This window comes from Schistocerca gregaria, chromosome 6 (assembly GCF_023897955.1).
Source record: "Schistocerca gregaria isolate iqSchGreg1 chromosome 6, iqSchGreg1.2, whole genome shotgun sequence".
NCBI lineage: Eukaryota > Metazoa > Arthropoda > Insecta > Orthoptera > Acrididae > Schistocerca > Schistocerca gregaria.
The window spans coordinates 532,493,293-532,510,490 of NC_064925.1; the positions used below are offsets into that span (position 1 = coordinate 532,493,293).

Sequence of the window (17,198 nt, forward strand, 5' to 3'; positions counted from 1 at the left end):
AAGGCAATTTATGGACACCCCGCAGTTCACCTCTGAGGAATACAGTATGTTACACTACATTACAGTACAGAAATGATGGACATAGCCGGCCGAAGTGGCCGTGCGGTTCTAGGCGCTTCAGTCTGGAACCGCGTGACCGCTACGGTCGCAGGTTCGAATCCTGTCTCGGGCATGGATGTGTGTGATGTCTTTACATTAGTTAGGTTTAAGTAGTTCTAAGTCCTAGGGGACTGATGACCACAGATGTTAAGTCCCATAGTGCTCAGAGCCATTTGAACCATTTGATGGACATATCAGTTACACTGTTCCGTCTTCTGCGGTACAAATTTCGTGTTAATGGCAGATATATGAGAGAATGCTCAATTTAATAGCATAAAATAAATGTGTTCATTAGAATGAAATGAGTTAGTGTTCGAACTGTTATCGGCGCATGCTGCAATTTTTTTCTTTATTTATGTCCCACTGAACCAGAGGTATGTAACTATTGCATTGCCTCTGGAAAAAGTTTATTGCACAGTCTACAAAACGAAAACATTAATGACAATTCATGTTTGTGGAAACTATTCAGAAACATAGGAAATCAATTCATTTAAATACTTATGCTACACGTTTTGTTGTATGCATGAGAGCATACTGTATTACACGCAACTCTAAGAGTGAACATTCAAAGTCGCTAACAAAGGTTTTGAAACAGGTAGTTCGAAATCAAAGAAAATTAACGGCTTGCATAAATTAAACACGACTAATTCTCTGTAACGGAAGGAAAGCGTTGACCGTTTGGAATCCATACAGGAAGCAGCTGACAGCTTTTGGTATGAAATTTCAGAGAAAAAGTACTGGATATAACGTAATGAAACCGTAGGAGAAGTAGTCGACATAACACCTATAACTATCTCCAAGAACACAAAATAGTTTGCAGTATGTTGCAAGGTTCAAGTAGCTCTGAGCTCTATGGGACTTAACATCTGAGGTCATCAGTCCCCTAAAACTCAGAATACTTAAACCTAACAAACCTAAGGACAGCACACACATCCATGCCCGAGGCAGGATTCACGCGGTTCCAGAGTGTAGTGCCTAGAACCGTACGGCCACAGCGGCCGGTTATGTTACAAGGCTGAAACGTTTCAAACTACCATGAAAAATTCTAAAATACGTCCCCAGACGATAGGGACAAATGAGTCAGCCATACAAGTGTTGAAAAGAGACAATAACAAATTACTGGACCTAACACGTGAAAGGGTGATGATAATGCTAATACTAATGGCAACACAGGTAGCAAATTCGTAGATGATCATAGCAAGTCAGGTTATGTTTTTCCGAACTTTACATACCCTTGCAAGGAATTTAATCTGAGTTTGCACCTTAACTATGCAGTTAATCAGCTACCTTGAAGTTGGGAAGATAAGAATAGCAGAAAATATAACAAAGAAATGCAGAATGTGTTAATAAACATTCATGTTAATCTTTTTCGATTTGAAAATCAATTTTCTTGTTTCTTTGGATGTTCATGGATATGCAGCTAAATATGCTGACTCCTTTCAAAGCAAATAACCGTTTTGTTAAAATCGTAGGTTATTATTCCAAATGTACTGTGATTCAAGCATACGCATAACTTCACTACTACTGTGAGACAATATTTATCGTTCATGAAGCTACATATATGCATCATGGCAGTCCTATATCATGTGATACTTCAGCTTCCGGTTTTGATGATGATTGGTTATTGGGTGAAAAAGCATTCTTGAATGACTCTGTCACACTTTTTTGAAATTCTTAAACTATTTTGAAACATTCCGACACGTGAAAACTAAGATCTGTTCGTGAACACGGTCTCTGAACTTTCCCTTAGAGCCTCAGTTCTTGTAACAGCTTTTATCTGTCACTAAGTTTCAAAATTGCACATTAGGGTGACCGATTCATTAAGGAAACATCTGCCCAGGTTATGACTAACCCAGTTTCTTCGTTCTATCGTATCTCTCAGAAGTATTACTCCAACAGAGCATATAGCAGAGTTTCTATAAAGTTTTGTAAAATGGAAGAGAAGTGTTTACAGAATTAAAGCCGGGAGCAGAGGTCGTGAGGGATGCGTGTGATGTCCTTAGGTTAGTTAGGTTTAAGTAGTACTAAGTTCTAGGGGACTGATGACCTCAGATGTTAAGTCCCATTGTGCTCAGAGCCATTTGAACCATTTTTAAACTGGGTAGCTGATTTTCATTCTTACAAGGTTTAAATAAATTATAATAACCGGTAATCAAATTTATTCACATACATGTTTCTTGCATTAACCACTAATACAGATTATTCCGTTCACATGAAGCAATACTAGCATTGATCGTGCATAGTACATAATTGAAGTGGTTCAATAATATTCCTACTACCATCAACAACGTCTCTATGAAACTACAAAGCATTCTTAACACTGTATTCTGTGATTGTTTGAAAGTCAGATTGTTGCAGATCAGTTTTCAGTTTTTGTGTTAAAGATGTAACAAACACGTAGTCCTTAACAGCACTTAAAACATCACATAACGATGTGTGGAGTGATCTATGGCCACTGGACTGTTGAAATGTCTTTCGCTATCGTCTAACGTCGCACTTAGGGGCTGAGGCATGCTCTACATAGCACCTGAACAGACTGGTTTCTCTGTAGCCTCTATGATCCAAGGATGTTCTATAATTCAAAGAAACCGGTTATCGTTCTCAAAAAAAGGTACCGTATTGTTGCTTGCAAGTGATGTTTATAACAGGACAGATCTTCCGCTGCTCAACGGACCGTTTAGAGAACACACGCACTCGAGGTCTGGAGTAAACACCGTCCTGGTATTGAGGCCAGCTGTTGGGCAAGTGGCCCCTGGCCGCACCCTCGTGACGCAAAACCTGGCCGCGGTGACATCACGCGCGGCGGGCAGTTCGCTGCCGCCGAGACGCTGCTCTGCTGTGTGACGTCATCAGGCGAGCAGCTGCGGCGCGGCCTTGGCCGGGCCGTCGAGCAGCGAGTCGCCGCAGCCATGCGCCGCCGGTTCCTCCTGCGGCAGGCCAGCGGCTGCCGGCGACAGAAGGGCCACGACGTCGGATCCGCCGCTCGCCGCCGCCACCTGCAGCGCGGTGCGGCCGTCGCTATCGCGAGCCTCCACGTCTGTCAACAAAAAGAAATGAGAACCCACTTTAGTAGCCAAACAGGGGGCCGCAAACCATTATGGTCAAAATTAAGCAGAGAGTTGTTGCTTTACTAATAGTCATCACATGGACGCCAGTTTTGACGCAGCTCCGCACTCCAGTGAACCATGTAGATATTTCATTTTGCATAACTACAGCTCCCTACTTCATCCATTTGAACCTGATTATTGAGCTCAGATCTTGGACTCCCCTTACAATTAAACCCACACCACTTCTTTCCAGCCGGCTGGTTTGGCCGAGCGGTTCTAGGCGCTTCAGTCTGGAACTGCGTAACCGCTACGGCAGCAGGATCAAATCCTGCCTCGGGCATGGATATGCTTGATGTCCTTAGGTTAGTTAGGTTTAAGTAGTTCTAAGTCCGAGGGGACTGATGACCTCAGATGTTAAGTCCCTCAGTGCTCAGAGCCAATTGAGCCCAGCCACTTCTTTCCATTAACGAGTCCACTATTGATTGATGGGCTTCCATATAGGTCAAAAAACAGCCGAATTTAGTGCGCTGAATCGTGAGGAGGTGACTGCCAACTTAACGGTTCAAGATTATGGTGGCAATTTTTGTCGTCGTAGACATCGGTTCAAGGACCGACTTGGAGCAGCTTCTAACAACCCCACCACAACAAAGGTCAAAATTTTAATAATGATTGTGGTGTAGCCCACGCTGCTAAACACTGCATTTTCGGGCAACAACAAAGTTATTATATGGCAGGTGTCATTAGAGCACACTTAATAAAGTCAATTCATGTAATAATGAACAAACTAGGCACTAATTTTTTCGTGTTTCCCAAGCTGGTCTCGTTGTAAAATCGTGGCTCAATCGTCGAAAATCTAGGTGGTGATGATTCCAATCTCGGATGCAAAGAGGCCTAGGTTTTATTATACGATATTCAAAAGTTTTATAGATGTGTTTCACAAACCATTCTTGAAGATTGAAGCTTTGAAAGTTAGCACAATGGTGATGTAAAAAAGTAATCAGCACTCCGAATTTAAGTTACACTTCCTTTTTATTGCTTTTGTTGCAATATCACGTAACACACAAAAATCACTTCACAATACAAAACATACTTGAAAACATCTTCCTCACTGTTAAAGTTCACATTTTATAAGCTGTCTGCAGTTTACGTCTTTTCAACATGACTTCCAAGATGTGACTTTCTCAAGGTCCGACTCTCTAACAACTCTAACTAACTAATGATCGCTTACGCGCCAAAAAATCAAGAGTTACAAGTACTTCAAAGATCATAGTGACAAAAGAAAGAATACACATGAGAATAATATCATTGCAACATAAACATATCGATGTATCAAAGAACCTCTACATTAATGAAATCACATCTGAATGTTGTGTCAGAAATATGTCAACTACTTGTAGAAACACAGTAGAATGTTGCTGGTATCGAGATGCTAGGTTCAGGTGCCGTAATGGTTACGTAATTCGAGTACCATTACAAGCTCAGCATGCAATGAACTCTTTATAACTACAGCATCCCCCACTCAATTGAACCAGCTAACTGTAATGAAGTCTTGGTTTACCTCAACATTTTTCTTACTCATCACTTCCTTCCACTCCCAGATTTAGTATTTTTGCATCCTTCAGGCTATTACCTATAATACTATCCAGTTTTTAACTAAGTTGTGCGATCAAGCTCTTCTCTCGTCACTTCCACACAGAACCTATTATTAGGTACTCGATCTACCCACTCAACCTTCAACGTACTTCTCCAATATCCTGTTTTAAAAGCTTCAACTCTCTTCCTTTTTGTAGTACGTATTGTTGTGTTGGCTGAAGAGCCAACACCGTGTTACGAATGGAGGCCGAAATGCACGCGTATTAGCTCACGCAGGCTGGCGTGAGGAGGGAAGAACTATACTGACGTGAGGTCTGGAACATGACAAGGAATGAGAATTCAGAAAGCGGACATAATTAGTTTGATACTTAATTTTAATCCATTAATGATGAACGTCGTAGCTCGGTACATGATTCACAATATTATATGTATAGAATACATTCTTGAAGAATATGGTGCCTTGCTAGGTCGTAGCAAATGACGTAGGTGAAGGCTAGGCTACACTGTCGTCTCTGCAAATGAGAGCGTATGTAGGCAGTGCACCATCGCTAGCAAAGTCGTCTGTACAGCTAGGGCGAGTGCTGGGGCGTCTCTCTAGAATAGACCTGTCGTGTGGCGGCGCTCGGTCTGCAATTACTGATAGTGGGGACAAGCGGGTCCGACGTATACTAACGGACCGCGGCCGATTTAAAGGCTACCACCGAGCAAGTGTGGTATCTGGCGGTGATACCACACGTTTCGTTCATTTACCACATCCATACAAGCTATACAGCAAAAGAAAAAAAGTTGGATTGACAAAATGTAGGTTAAATTGCAACAGGAGAGTAAAATAAAATACAATAAAGAATATTTTTCAGCCAACAAAAAGCCACAAGTATCAATAAACAAAGAGAGAACCATAAATCCGAGAAGATTTACTGTACGATAAAGTAAAATCTTTAAGAAAATGTACTACTGATACAAATACCTACAACCTCCCTCTGTTTTCAACATCAGTGTCATAGTCTGAACAAAAGATTATAAATACATATGATGCCAAATTAGCGGATTCGTTAGGTTTTCTGTAGAGTTTATGTGCGTTATGTGTCCGTTTAAAGGTAATACGCTATGAATGCGAACGAGGGACCACGAGATCAATAGAACGGGAGCGTATTTGCACAGTGAGATACCGGCCACAGCACTCAATCGCCTTATCTGTTATCGTTATCTGAATAAACTTCGGTGTCTCGTGCCAGTCTCACGTGGAAACTACACAGGACACAAATACACAGTCATGTGGCACCTGTCACATTGTACTATGACAATAGAACTTGTAGAAGATGGGCTACGTGTTTTCAGCGAGTGGTATTAAAATTACCAAATATATTTACGAATATATCACACGAATAAGCGTCCAAAATATTCCTCACGGACCTTGGTCGTAAATTATATCTCCCATTTTCTTTCCACTCCTGGTTTCTGACAATCTCCTGATTGCATCATTCTTGCCACATTGACATTCAGAAGCAAGTAGTACATGTTCTAATATCTCCAGATAGCTCTCTTTCATGTCCCTCTGTTAACAAGTTGACAAGTCACATTTTACGGTCGTTCATTTCCCAATTAATCTTCAACTTCTTCTGGAAAGTCTCCCGCGCATAGTACAGCTATAAATATCTCTATAATACTTCCTTATCATGATGATTTCGTACATGATCTGCTCAATTACTTCTCATCGACCTTGATTTTCCTCATTATGGTTATTTCGCAAATACATATCCTTAGAGGAACTAAGTATATTTTTACGAGAAATGTGGGGTGAAAAATTAAGTTCCTTGAACAACTATCCATTTCGTCCAATTTTTTTACCTTGTTTCGTGCATTTTATGTCAATTTCCCTTAACAAACAGCAGCTAATTTTCTTGCTGTGATTAATTTTTCCTAATATAATTTCTTCCTCACTGTTTCATTATGTCTGTTTATCACAAAAGGCTGTGATTTCTTTATTCATAACGCTATGTTTGGCTGTCATTGACATTAAAAATTCTCATATGTCTATTTCAATCACAAGGATTATTCCACCTGAAAAAGTTATCATTAGTACATGTTCAATTTCTTCTTCAGTCTTAGTCTTCACTTTAGTAAATTACAGTGCCAACGAATTGCATTGTGAACTTCCAACATACGTAATCTCCTCATACCCGAATTTTTATGTCACCAGTTCATTTTGAATGTTTTGTAAATTATTTATTTGTTTCCGTACTTAATAGGTTAGTCTACTAAAAATACTGTTTTTGTGCAACAGATATTCAAAGGCATAGTCTTACAAATGTCTACATCGCTGCATAATTTTTCTATATTTTTCCTTATAAGTTATTGTGAAACATTTAGTATTCCTAGTGTTGAAATACTTATCGTCCATTCTTTCATCAAAGTATTTTACAAAAGTAAGATGATATACTGACATTCTCACATTTATGATGATTATCATTTCCAAAGAGGAAATGTTGTGAAAGAGAAATGCTATTCACACTGTCTTGGTTGAATTTAACTCCATAAATCCCATAATAGTATTAGCATTTCTGCGTCCTTGCACTGAACTCAATCCCCCAAGGCAATATTAGGTTTTGATGCTATTGTGGACTGAATGTAAGTGCCTTAATCCCATGATAATGTTAACAACCTTAGTGGCGTCTAGAGGTAAGAAATATCTCTGAATGTAGGAAATGGGTTCTCGTCTACTTTTGGGGTGTCGAATATTTCTTTTTGGTTATAATTTTAAATAACTCTTTGTTGCCTTTCTTTTGTTTTACGCTTTGTTTATCCATCACCAAGACTATTCTGTAGCCCTTTAGTGCTACATTCCACCCGAATCTCTCAGAACAAAATTCTCTGTGATATTTATTATTTCTGCCAATCATCTCTGTTGTTTAACACTTCTTCATTAACTACTTTGCATGTGCTACTTCACCTTTTTTCCTTTATTTGGTTCCAGAGCAAATGATATTCCTGGCGATCTTTCCTTCTCAGTGCATTCTCATACTTAATTTGCACATGACAACGTGTACATTTTGATACTTCAGTAGCAGAGGAGCAAGTGTATATAACTGCTTATGTGTAGTTACTCGTAGATTTGCCTTTTGTTACCACCAGTGACTTTTTCGCCTTGTAATTCAGAGATTCCTCATAGTCTGGAAAAACATCGTCATAAATTTATTGTGTCAGTGCACTTGTTCTCTAAGAAATGGATTACAACATAATATGTAGTGTATAACCACACGATATCTTCCCCCGCCTTCTGACTGATTTGAAGTACGCCTTCATTGTCCGATGTAAAACACAAAGTAAAAGGCATCTCGTAATCACAGAAACAATAAATGAGTGTGTGAAAACCATTTGAAACTGCTAAACAGATAAAATCCATCAGTTCGTAAAGTGTCGTCTTCCAAATCCAGAAACTGCACAGATAATTAGATGTGTTTGCGATACTCCTATTTTAGAGCATGATTTACGGAATGGTACTTTAACCTGTCACCTAGCACTGATTGAATATGTACTTAAGGATGAAAAATCTGGTGGAACACCCCGTTAACAGACAAAAAAAATACACCAGTTTTGTAGAACTCAGGTTGAATGGCAGAATAAAAGATACACATTTTGTACACAAGCGTTTCGCTGCCAGTTCCCCGAATGATTTTGGATATTCACTGTCGCAGTACTGGAAACTCTAGTTTTGATGCTAACATTCTAATCACAGCGATATACTACAATTTTCGAAAAGTTTTCACAATCAAAATTTGTTAGAAGTGGCTCCAACCGTGCAAATTTCCGCACAAGAATGTGTGTCGTAATTCCGTAAAGCTGTAATGTTATGTGGCCTCCATCTGGCATTCTCGATGAATGAAACACGCTTAGATTTTGGAACAGTCAGAAAAAATACTCGCGTCTCCGAATAATCATTGTACGAAACTAACTAAAATCTATAATCTGAAGAAAGAAGTGCCAGCGTCATTATCGTTGGCTATCTGTGATGACATCCATTAACTGCAAACGAAACGCTGCCTGATGCATGAATTTCAAGTAATGTACTTGACTGGTTCTCTTTGTAGTTTACGAAATCTTATTGTAACCATGAGGCAAAACCAAGGAAAAAACACCTACTCTTATTATAAACGTATTAAGTATTATGGTTGTATAGGCACTGTAACAAGTAATATGCAGGAGTTCTTCAGAACTTGTTCGTGTTCCCACACTTTGTTGGCTGAAAGTGATGGCGGATGGTGGGATGAGCGCACGGCAGTAAGAGTTAGCAGAAGCTGATGGCTATGTGCCTGAGAGAGCTCACTAGTGTCGATCACATAAAACTCAGCTCACGTTCCTCAGTCACGATAACATCAATACCATGGGTATCAGAAAGCAGTTTGATTTGGTATTTGTAGACTTTTGGAAAACTTTTGATTCAGCACCACATCGACGACTTCGAAGGAAAATACGTCCATGTGGGCTGTGTAACCAGATTTGGTACTTGATAGTAATTATTCTGACGGACTGGATGAACACCTGTTTGAATACTTTCGGCTGATACGGAACTAACACCATATGTGCCATTGGGAAAGAGTAATGGGTCAATTACTGTTCACGTTATACGGAATGAGTAATTACTGCAGTATCAAAGCATTTATGTCTACGAGCAAACTGCATCCAGCCCAAACGGCAGTAGTATCCAGTTTGATCTGCACAAAACTTAAGCCTAATGCAGTGATCGGCACTTGGCTCTTAATGTAGAGAAATGCAAAGTCTTACCACGTCACGAAACGCAAAAGTATCCTTTATCATAAAATTAATAGACCACAACTTGGTTGTAGGTAAAACAAATGGCAGACTACGATTCAAGTGTAAGATACCGAAAAACTGGGCTTTATCAAGAAAAGATAATACACAAGAAACTCTTGTGCTGCCCGAACAACGACATGCTGCAACAAACACTATCTGATCAAATGCATGTGTATCCCTATTAGTGCCTGTTAATATGGGGTGTGTCCAGCCTTCGCCTTTACGGTGGCTTGAACTCTTTTGGATATACCTTCAATTTGGTGCCTGAACCGAAACCAGACAACGCGGTAATGTTGGAAGCCCACCACGAATTCTTTTACTGTGCCAGACTTTTCATTTCAGAGTAGCACTTCCAACTGACGTCCTCAATAATTTGTTGGTTCGTAATCCAATCTGTGTTTTCCTCTACAGTTTCTATCCTCTACAGCTGCCTCTAGTACCATGGAAGTTATTCAGTGATGTCTTAACAGATGTCCTACCATCCTATCCCTCGTTTTCCATTCTTGTCCATGTACTCTGTTCCTCGACGATTCTCCGGAGAATCTCCTCGTTGCTTAATTTAACAGTCCACGTAATTTTCAACGTTTTTCTGCAGCATCACATCTCAAATGCTTCTGATCTCTTCTTTTCCACTTTTCCCACCGCCCAGGTTTCACTACTATACAATGCTATGCTCCTCAAATTAAGGCTTATGTTTGATACTAACAGACTTCTCTTGCCCAGGAATGCCGTTTTTCCATGGCTAGCCTGCTTGCTACGTCCTCCTTGCTCCGTCCGTCATTGGTTATTTTGCTACCTAAAAAGCATAATTCCTTAAATTTATCTACTTCATGATCACCAAGCCTGATGTTAAATTTCTCACTGTTCTCATTTTTGCTACTTCTCATCTCTTTCGTCTTTTTCGATATACTCTCAATCCATATTCTGTACTAATTATATTGTTCATTCCATTCAGCAAATCCTGTGATCCTTCTTCACTTTCACTGAGCATAGCAAGTCTTATCATTGATATCTTGTCACCTTGAACCATTTTACCCTGACGAGCGGTTTTTCCGGGTCGACAAATCCTAAGAACTGGTCTTCATTTCTCTTTAGGCTTGCTTCCATTATCAGTCACAACATCTGAACTGCCTCTCTGTTAGCTTTACCTTACCTAAAGCCCAACTGATCGTCATCTAAATTCTTCTGTATATATATATATATATATAAATATATATATATATATATATATATATATATATATATATATATATATATATATATATATTTCTTTTCATCAGCATGAATGCATGAGCTGTTAAGCTGACTGCTGACTGCGCGTTACTTCTCGCACTACGGCTCTTGCAATCTTCGGAATCGTGTGGAAGACGTTTTTCCTAAAGTTAGATGATATATCCCCACACTCACACATTTTGTACACAAGCGTATCGCTGCCAGTTCCCCGAATGATTTTGGATATTCCGATCTATTGTTATGCTTTACTCAATCTTAAGTCTTCCATAGCTCTTTTCAGTTCTAATTCCAGTATTGGATCCCCCATCTCTTCTCTATCGACTCTTGTTTCTTTCTCTATGACGTCATCAGACAAGTGCTCCCGATCATAGAGGCCTTGTATGTACTCTTCTTATCTATCTGCTTTCTCCTCTGCATTCAGCAGTAGAATTCCCGTCGCACTCTTAAGGTTACCACCCTTGCTTTCAATTTTGCCAATGGCTATTTCACATTTCTATACCCCAAGTCAGTTCTTCCAACAGTAATTTCTTTTTCGATTCCTTCACATTTTTCCGGAAGCCATTTCGCATTAGCATTCCTGAACTCCCTATTTATTTCATTCCTAAGTGACTTGTATTTCTATATTTCCGTATTTCCATGAACATTTTCGTACTTCCTTCTTTCATCTATCAGCTGAAATATTTCTTCTGTTACCCAAGGTTTCCTCGTATTCATCTTCTTTGTAGCTATGATTTTCTTTCCAAGTTCTGTAACTGACCTCTTGAAGGATTACCATTCCTCTTCATCTGAAATGCCTACTAAACTATTTCTCATCGGAACATCTATAGCCTCAGAGCACTTCAAACTTATCTCTTCATTCCTTAGCACTTCCGTATGCCATTTCATTGCGCATTGATTCTTCCTGACTAGTATCTTGAACTTGATAAAGAGAACTTCATCAGTATTAAATTGTGATCTCAGTCTACATCTGCTCCTGGGTACGCCTTACTTCCCAGTATCCGATTTCAGAATCTCTGTCTGACCATGATGTAATGTAACTGAAATCGTCCCGTATCTCCCGGCCTTTTCCAAGTATACCTTCTCCTCTTGTGATTCTTGTACAGAGTAATGGCTGTAACTAGCTTAAATTTATTACAGAATTGAATTAGTCTTTCTCTTCTCTCATTCCTAGCAAAGGTCCACATTCTCCAGTGATCCTTTATTCCAGTCCTTCCCCTACATCTTAATTCCAATTCCCCATGATTTTCTCAATCAACTTGTGAACTGCACAAAGTAACTCACTCTCTGGCCTATTTTCCTATTCATAATGAATCCTGTGGTATAGATAGCTACGATGCCACGGCGTAGGTGCAAGTTCGTAGGTTGTCAATACGATAGTGACATAGACGACAGCGCCCTCTAGCCGGCGCAGTGCAACTCTACAAGCGCCGCTCCGGATTCTGCGCATTTGATTCCGAGGAGACGACCTAGCAACATTGTTTCTGCTGCACAGAATATGTTACTTCAGTTACTTCAATGTTTGTCCAACTACTAGTAGCTGTTACCGTTGATTGATGTACGGTTTCCGCCTACGTGCTCATCTCAGCCAAAGCTAAGTATTGTCAGTTGTATCTGTTCACAGACCAGAAAAAGAGTCATAACTTATAAGCAGTACCGAAGCATTTCACCTTTTTCTTCTCCTGCTCCTACTCCTACTCACTTCCTATATTCGGCCTACCCTTCAGTTTACAGGAGCAAACCCACGCGACGCCTACCGGGCGGGATACAGAAAATCCTACTCTCGTTATATCATTTCTGCTGCTGTTGAAATAACCCTGTACTCATTCGACCATAATCCCTTTCCTTCTTTCAATTTCACCTCACTGACATCCAACTGAGCCTTTGCATTTTCCTGTTCAGATTTTGTAGCTTCCCCACCACGGTCAAGCATATGAAATTCCACATCCCTACTAAGGAACGTTATCCTGTCGCTGGTTATTCAATCTTTTTCTCATGGTCACCTCACCCTTGGCAGTTTTCTCCCGCAGATCTGAATGGGGATTAGAGAGGAATTTTTGACAGTGGAGAGAGCATCGTGAATTGTTCAGTTACAAGCCACATTTTCTGTGGATGAACGTTGCGCGCCTTTAATGCATTGGTTTCCACTGCCTTCTGCACCCTCTCGCCGTTGATCACTGTTGATTCCCCCGCCTTTTGGAGGCCGTATCCCACCCCAAGTTCAAGAGTGTGCCCTGAACCTCTGTCAACACCTCCGCCCTCTTTGACAAGGCCGTTGGCTGAATTAAGGCGGCTGCTTATGCCGAAAGTCTTCGGCCGCCATTGCTCGTGATTTTTACTCAAAATGTAAGTGGTAGCGGTGTTCGCATCCGCAACCCCGGACGTTCTGAATACTAATCAAAGACAGTACGCCCTTATTTTTCATTTTCTTCGTGGCTGTTCGTTGCATTTCGTTTGGACGACTTGACTTCATTTAAGACCCGTTTAAGTTCACCATTGAATCGTTTACTCAGTCTTTTTTTATTATTACAGTGGATAGCGGCTCTTCAACCGTACACGCTGAGCTACCCTGCCGGCAACCCCAAGGCCACGAGTTCAGTCGACCTTTTAAAACATCCCAAAGATTTTACATTAGGTTGAGGTCTCGACTTCAAGCAGACCACACCATTTAAAGAAATAACAAAATATTTTATTGTAGCAGTCGACAAATGTGCCTTCTCAAGTTCTATTGTCCTGTAATACAGAATAATACAGGAAAGTTCTACTTCTCTCAGAACAGAAAGCTTACAGACCTGTTCCTCTCTTTTGGCATTTAGTGTTTTCTTAAGCTCAGTAAGGAGACCACAAACAAACGATGAAAATAACCCCACTACTTTACTATCACCTCCGTACTTCGCTGTTGGAGCTGCACATTATCACAGGTAAACCCTTGCATCGGTTTGTCTCTGTACACAACATCTAGCGTCGCTTGGCGCTGGTTAGACAACTGTGTGGCTTATGAGGAGCTGGCAGACCATGGCCCCTCGTTCCTTTTGACTCCCTGCGCACAATTACTGTGCTAATTGGATTGCTGGCACTACTTTGCAAATAACGAGCGGTTTACCGAAAACCCACTCATACTGGTTTGTACCTGCAAGCGTCGAGCTGCCGTCACCCATCGCAGACCATGAGTTTGCTTAAAACACTTGTTCATAGAGCTCATACTGTCTCAGATCTAGATAGCTTACCTCAAGAACTCTCCCATCTAAAGACAGTATTCAGCGAAAATGGGTCTTCCGTCCGGCAGATGAGCAGGGCCCTAACAGTTAAAACTATGAAGCAGGAAGTCAATAAAGAGGAGAACATGCCGGAACAATCTTTAGCTTTTCTTCTTTTCGTTGGCAACACTTCTTTTGAAATAACAAGAATCCTTCGAAAATTTCAGGTGAAAGTGATTTTCCGCCCACCATCGAAGATTATGGACCTTGTGGGATCAGTTGAGGACAATCTGTTACTACGAAAGGCCGGTATTTAGAAGATACAGTGCCAATGTAGTATAACTTACATTGGTCAAACCACACAGACCGTGAAAGAACGCTGCACTGAACATCGGCGTTACACCGCCTTTGCAGCAAAGCAAGTCCGCTATTGCTGATCATTGTGTTTCTACTGAACATTCAATGGAGTATGAGAAAACAATGATTTTGTCCACAGTAACGCCTATGAGGATCGCCTAAAAGGAGAAATCGACCGTACAGAACGAAGGCAGTACGAATGCTCACAGTATTCTTTGTTTGGTAATAGAGAGCGATAAAAATGTTATAAGATCTCAAGTCGCAGGTACTCCTAGAGAGACACGAAAATCTGCAGACTATAGGGCACCTCTTACAGAATAGAAACTTCGGTTAGTGTCCGGCTCATAACGTATCGGATATCATGTAGTCGCGATGATTATATTCGAGGAAATAAGATTCAGAACAGAGGTGTAGAAGCAGTCTCTACTACCACGCTCTGTCTTTGAATAAAACGCGGAGATAGCTCAGTGCATTATTCGCATGTGATGTTCTACAGCGGCTAAGTATTTGAATAAAGAAGACATGACCGTCTGTAAGTTTCTATGTTGCTATAGTTATTCAATGACTAATATCCATAACATTGTCATCTTCTGTTGTCGTTGTTGTGGTCTGCAGTCCTGAGTTTGGTTCGATGCAGGTCTCCATGCTACTCTATCCTGTGCAAGCTGCTTCATCTCCCAGTACTTACTGCAACCTACATCCTTCTGAATCCGCTTAGTTTATTCATCTCTTCGTCTCCCTCTGCGACTTTTAGCCTCCACGCTGCCCTCCAATACTAAATTCGTGATTCCTTGATGCCTCAGAACATGTCCTACAAACCGATCCCTTCTTCTAGTCAAGTTGTGCCACAAACTCCTCTTCTCCCCAATTTTATTCGGTACCTCCTCATTAGTTATGTGATCTATCCATCAATCTTCAGCATTCTTCTGTAGCACCACATTTCAAAAACTTCTATTCTCTTCTTGTCTAAACTATTTATCGTCCATATTTTACTTCCATACTTACAGAAACGACTTCGTGACACTTAAATCTATACTCGACGTTAAAAAATTCTTCTTGTTCAGAAACGCTTTCCTTGCCATTGCCAGTCTACATTTTATATCGTCTCTACTTCGACCATCATCAGTTATTTTTCTCCCCAAATAGCGAAACTCATTTACTACTTTAAGTATCTCATTCCCTCAGCATCACCCAACTTAATTCCACTACATTCCATTATCCTCGTTTTGCTTTTGTTGATGTTCATCTTATATCCTCCTTTCATGACACTGTCCATTCCGTTCAACTACTCATGCAAGTGCTTAGCTGTCTCTGACAGAATTACAATGTCATCGGCGCACCTTCAAGTTTCTATTTCTTCTCCATGGATTTTAACACCTACTCCGAATTTTTCTTCTGTTTCCTTCACTGCTTGCTCAATATAGAGATTGAATAGCGTCGGGGAGAGGCTACAACCCTGTCTCACTCCCTTCTCAACCACTGCTTCCCTTTCATGTCCCTGGACTCCTATATCTGCCATCTGGTTTCTGTACAAACTGTAAACAGCCTTTCGCTCGATGTATTTTACCCTTGCCACCTTCAGAATTTACTGGACTCGCATTCGAGAGGACGACGGTTCAATATCGCGTCCGGCTATCCTGATTTAGATTTTCCGTGATTTCCCTAAATCGCTTCAGGCAAATGCCATGATGGTTCCTTAGAAAGGGCATGGCCGTCTTCCATCTCCATCCTTCCCTAACCCGATGAGACAGATGACCTCGCAGTTTGGTCCCCTTCCCAAGAACCTACAAACCAACCTTCAGAATTTGAAAGAGAGTATTCCATCAACATTCTCAAAATCTTTCTCTAAGTCTACAAATGCTAGAAAAGAAGGTTTGCCTTTTCTTAATCTAGCTTCTAAGATAAGCCGAAGGGTCAGTATTGCCTCACGTGTTCCAACATTTCTACGGAATCTAAACTGATCTCCCCGAGGTCGGTTTCTACCAGTTTTTCCCTTCTAGCAAACGTAAATATATCACAGTAGATTGACGGGCCGCGCCATTGCTACCATTCAGCATGGAAATTAGTCAGCCATGAACAAAGAAAACTACGGTCGCAGGCTGGAATCCTGCCTTGGGCATGGATGTGTGTGATGTCCTTAGGTTAGTTTGGTGTGAGTAGTTTTAAGTTCTAGGGGACTGATGACCTCAGATGTTAAGTCCCAGTGCCAGAGCCATAGTGCTCAGAGCCATAGTGATCAGAGCCATAGTGATCAGAGCCAACAAAGAACATCCTACTGCAACTAGGTGGTGCTCGTGTGTTCTTCTTCCAAACCTTAATGTGTCGCACCATAGAAACGCCCTTCTGCCATGCACCTTACACCGAAATGCAGAGTTCATGGTAGAATCACCAGGCGCTATTAGCGCACATTAAGAGATTGGTGTTGGACGGGTGAGGCAAGCACTTGCACAACGGTTCATTGCAACATCGAGGTGGATCATGGGTGTGGTCACCTAAGACATGCGTGATAATCGCCCTGGAGCCTCGGTATCCGGAGATAAGCTGAGCCGCAGAGCACACAGCTCACCTGCCCCGGCGCCGACGAGCACGCGCGCGACGTCCACGTGTCCCTCCGCTGCCGCCACGTGCAGGGGAGTCCTCTGGAACAGCGGCTCCCGGCGGTCCACGGACCCGCCGGCTCCCACCAGCAGCCGCGCCACCTCGGCCTGGTCCCATTCGGCCGCGCGGTGCAGGCTCGTCATGCCGAACCTGCGCATCATGGATACCATCGCTACTGCTCGTTGTAAAGTACACAAGCGGCAACACGCAGTCAATACCTTCGCTGCGCATTGCCGGCGGTACTGTTACTGACGACTGTGCCGCT

General features: G+C 41.4%; 1 protein-coding gene across 2 annotated transcripts in view; it reads right to left on the minus strand.

Moving 5' to 3' along the window:
- Positions 1–2,241: 2,241 nt before the first annotated feature.
- Positions 2,242–17,198, minus strand: part of LOC126278357 (ankyrin repeat domain-containing protein 65-like) — a 77,204-nt gene continuing 62,247 nt past the window's right edge. For both annotated transcript variants that reach the window (XM_049978413.1, XM_049978416.1), the window contains 2 exons: positions 16,902–17,083; positions 2,242–3,136 (listed from right to left, as the gene is read on the minus strand). In XM_049978413.1, the coding sequence (XP_049834370.1) occupies positions 2,949–3,136; positions 16,902–17,083 (370 nt within the window). In that variant the 3' untranslated portion in view covers positions 2,242–2,948. The remainder of the gene's footprint in view (positions 3,137–16,901; positions 17,084–17,198) is intronic.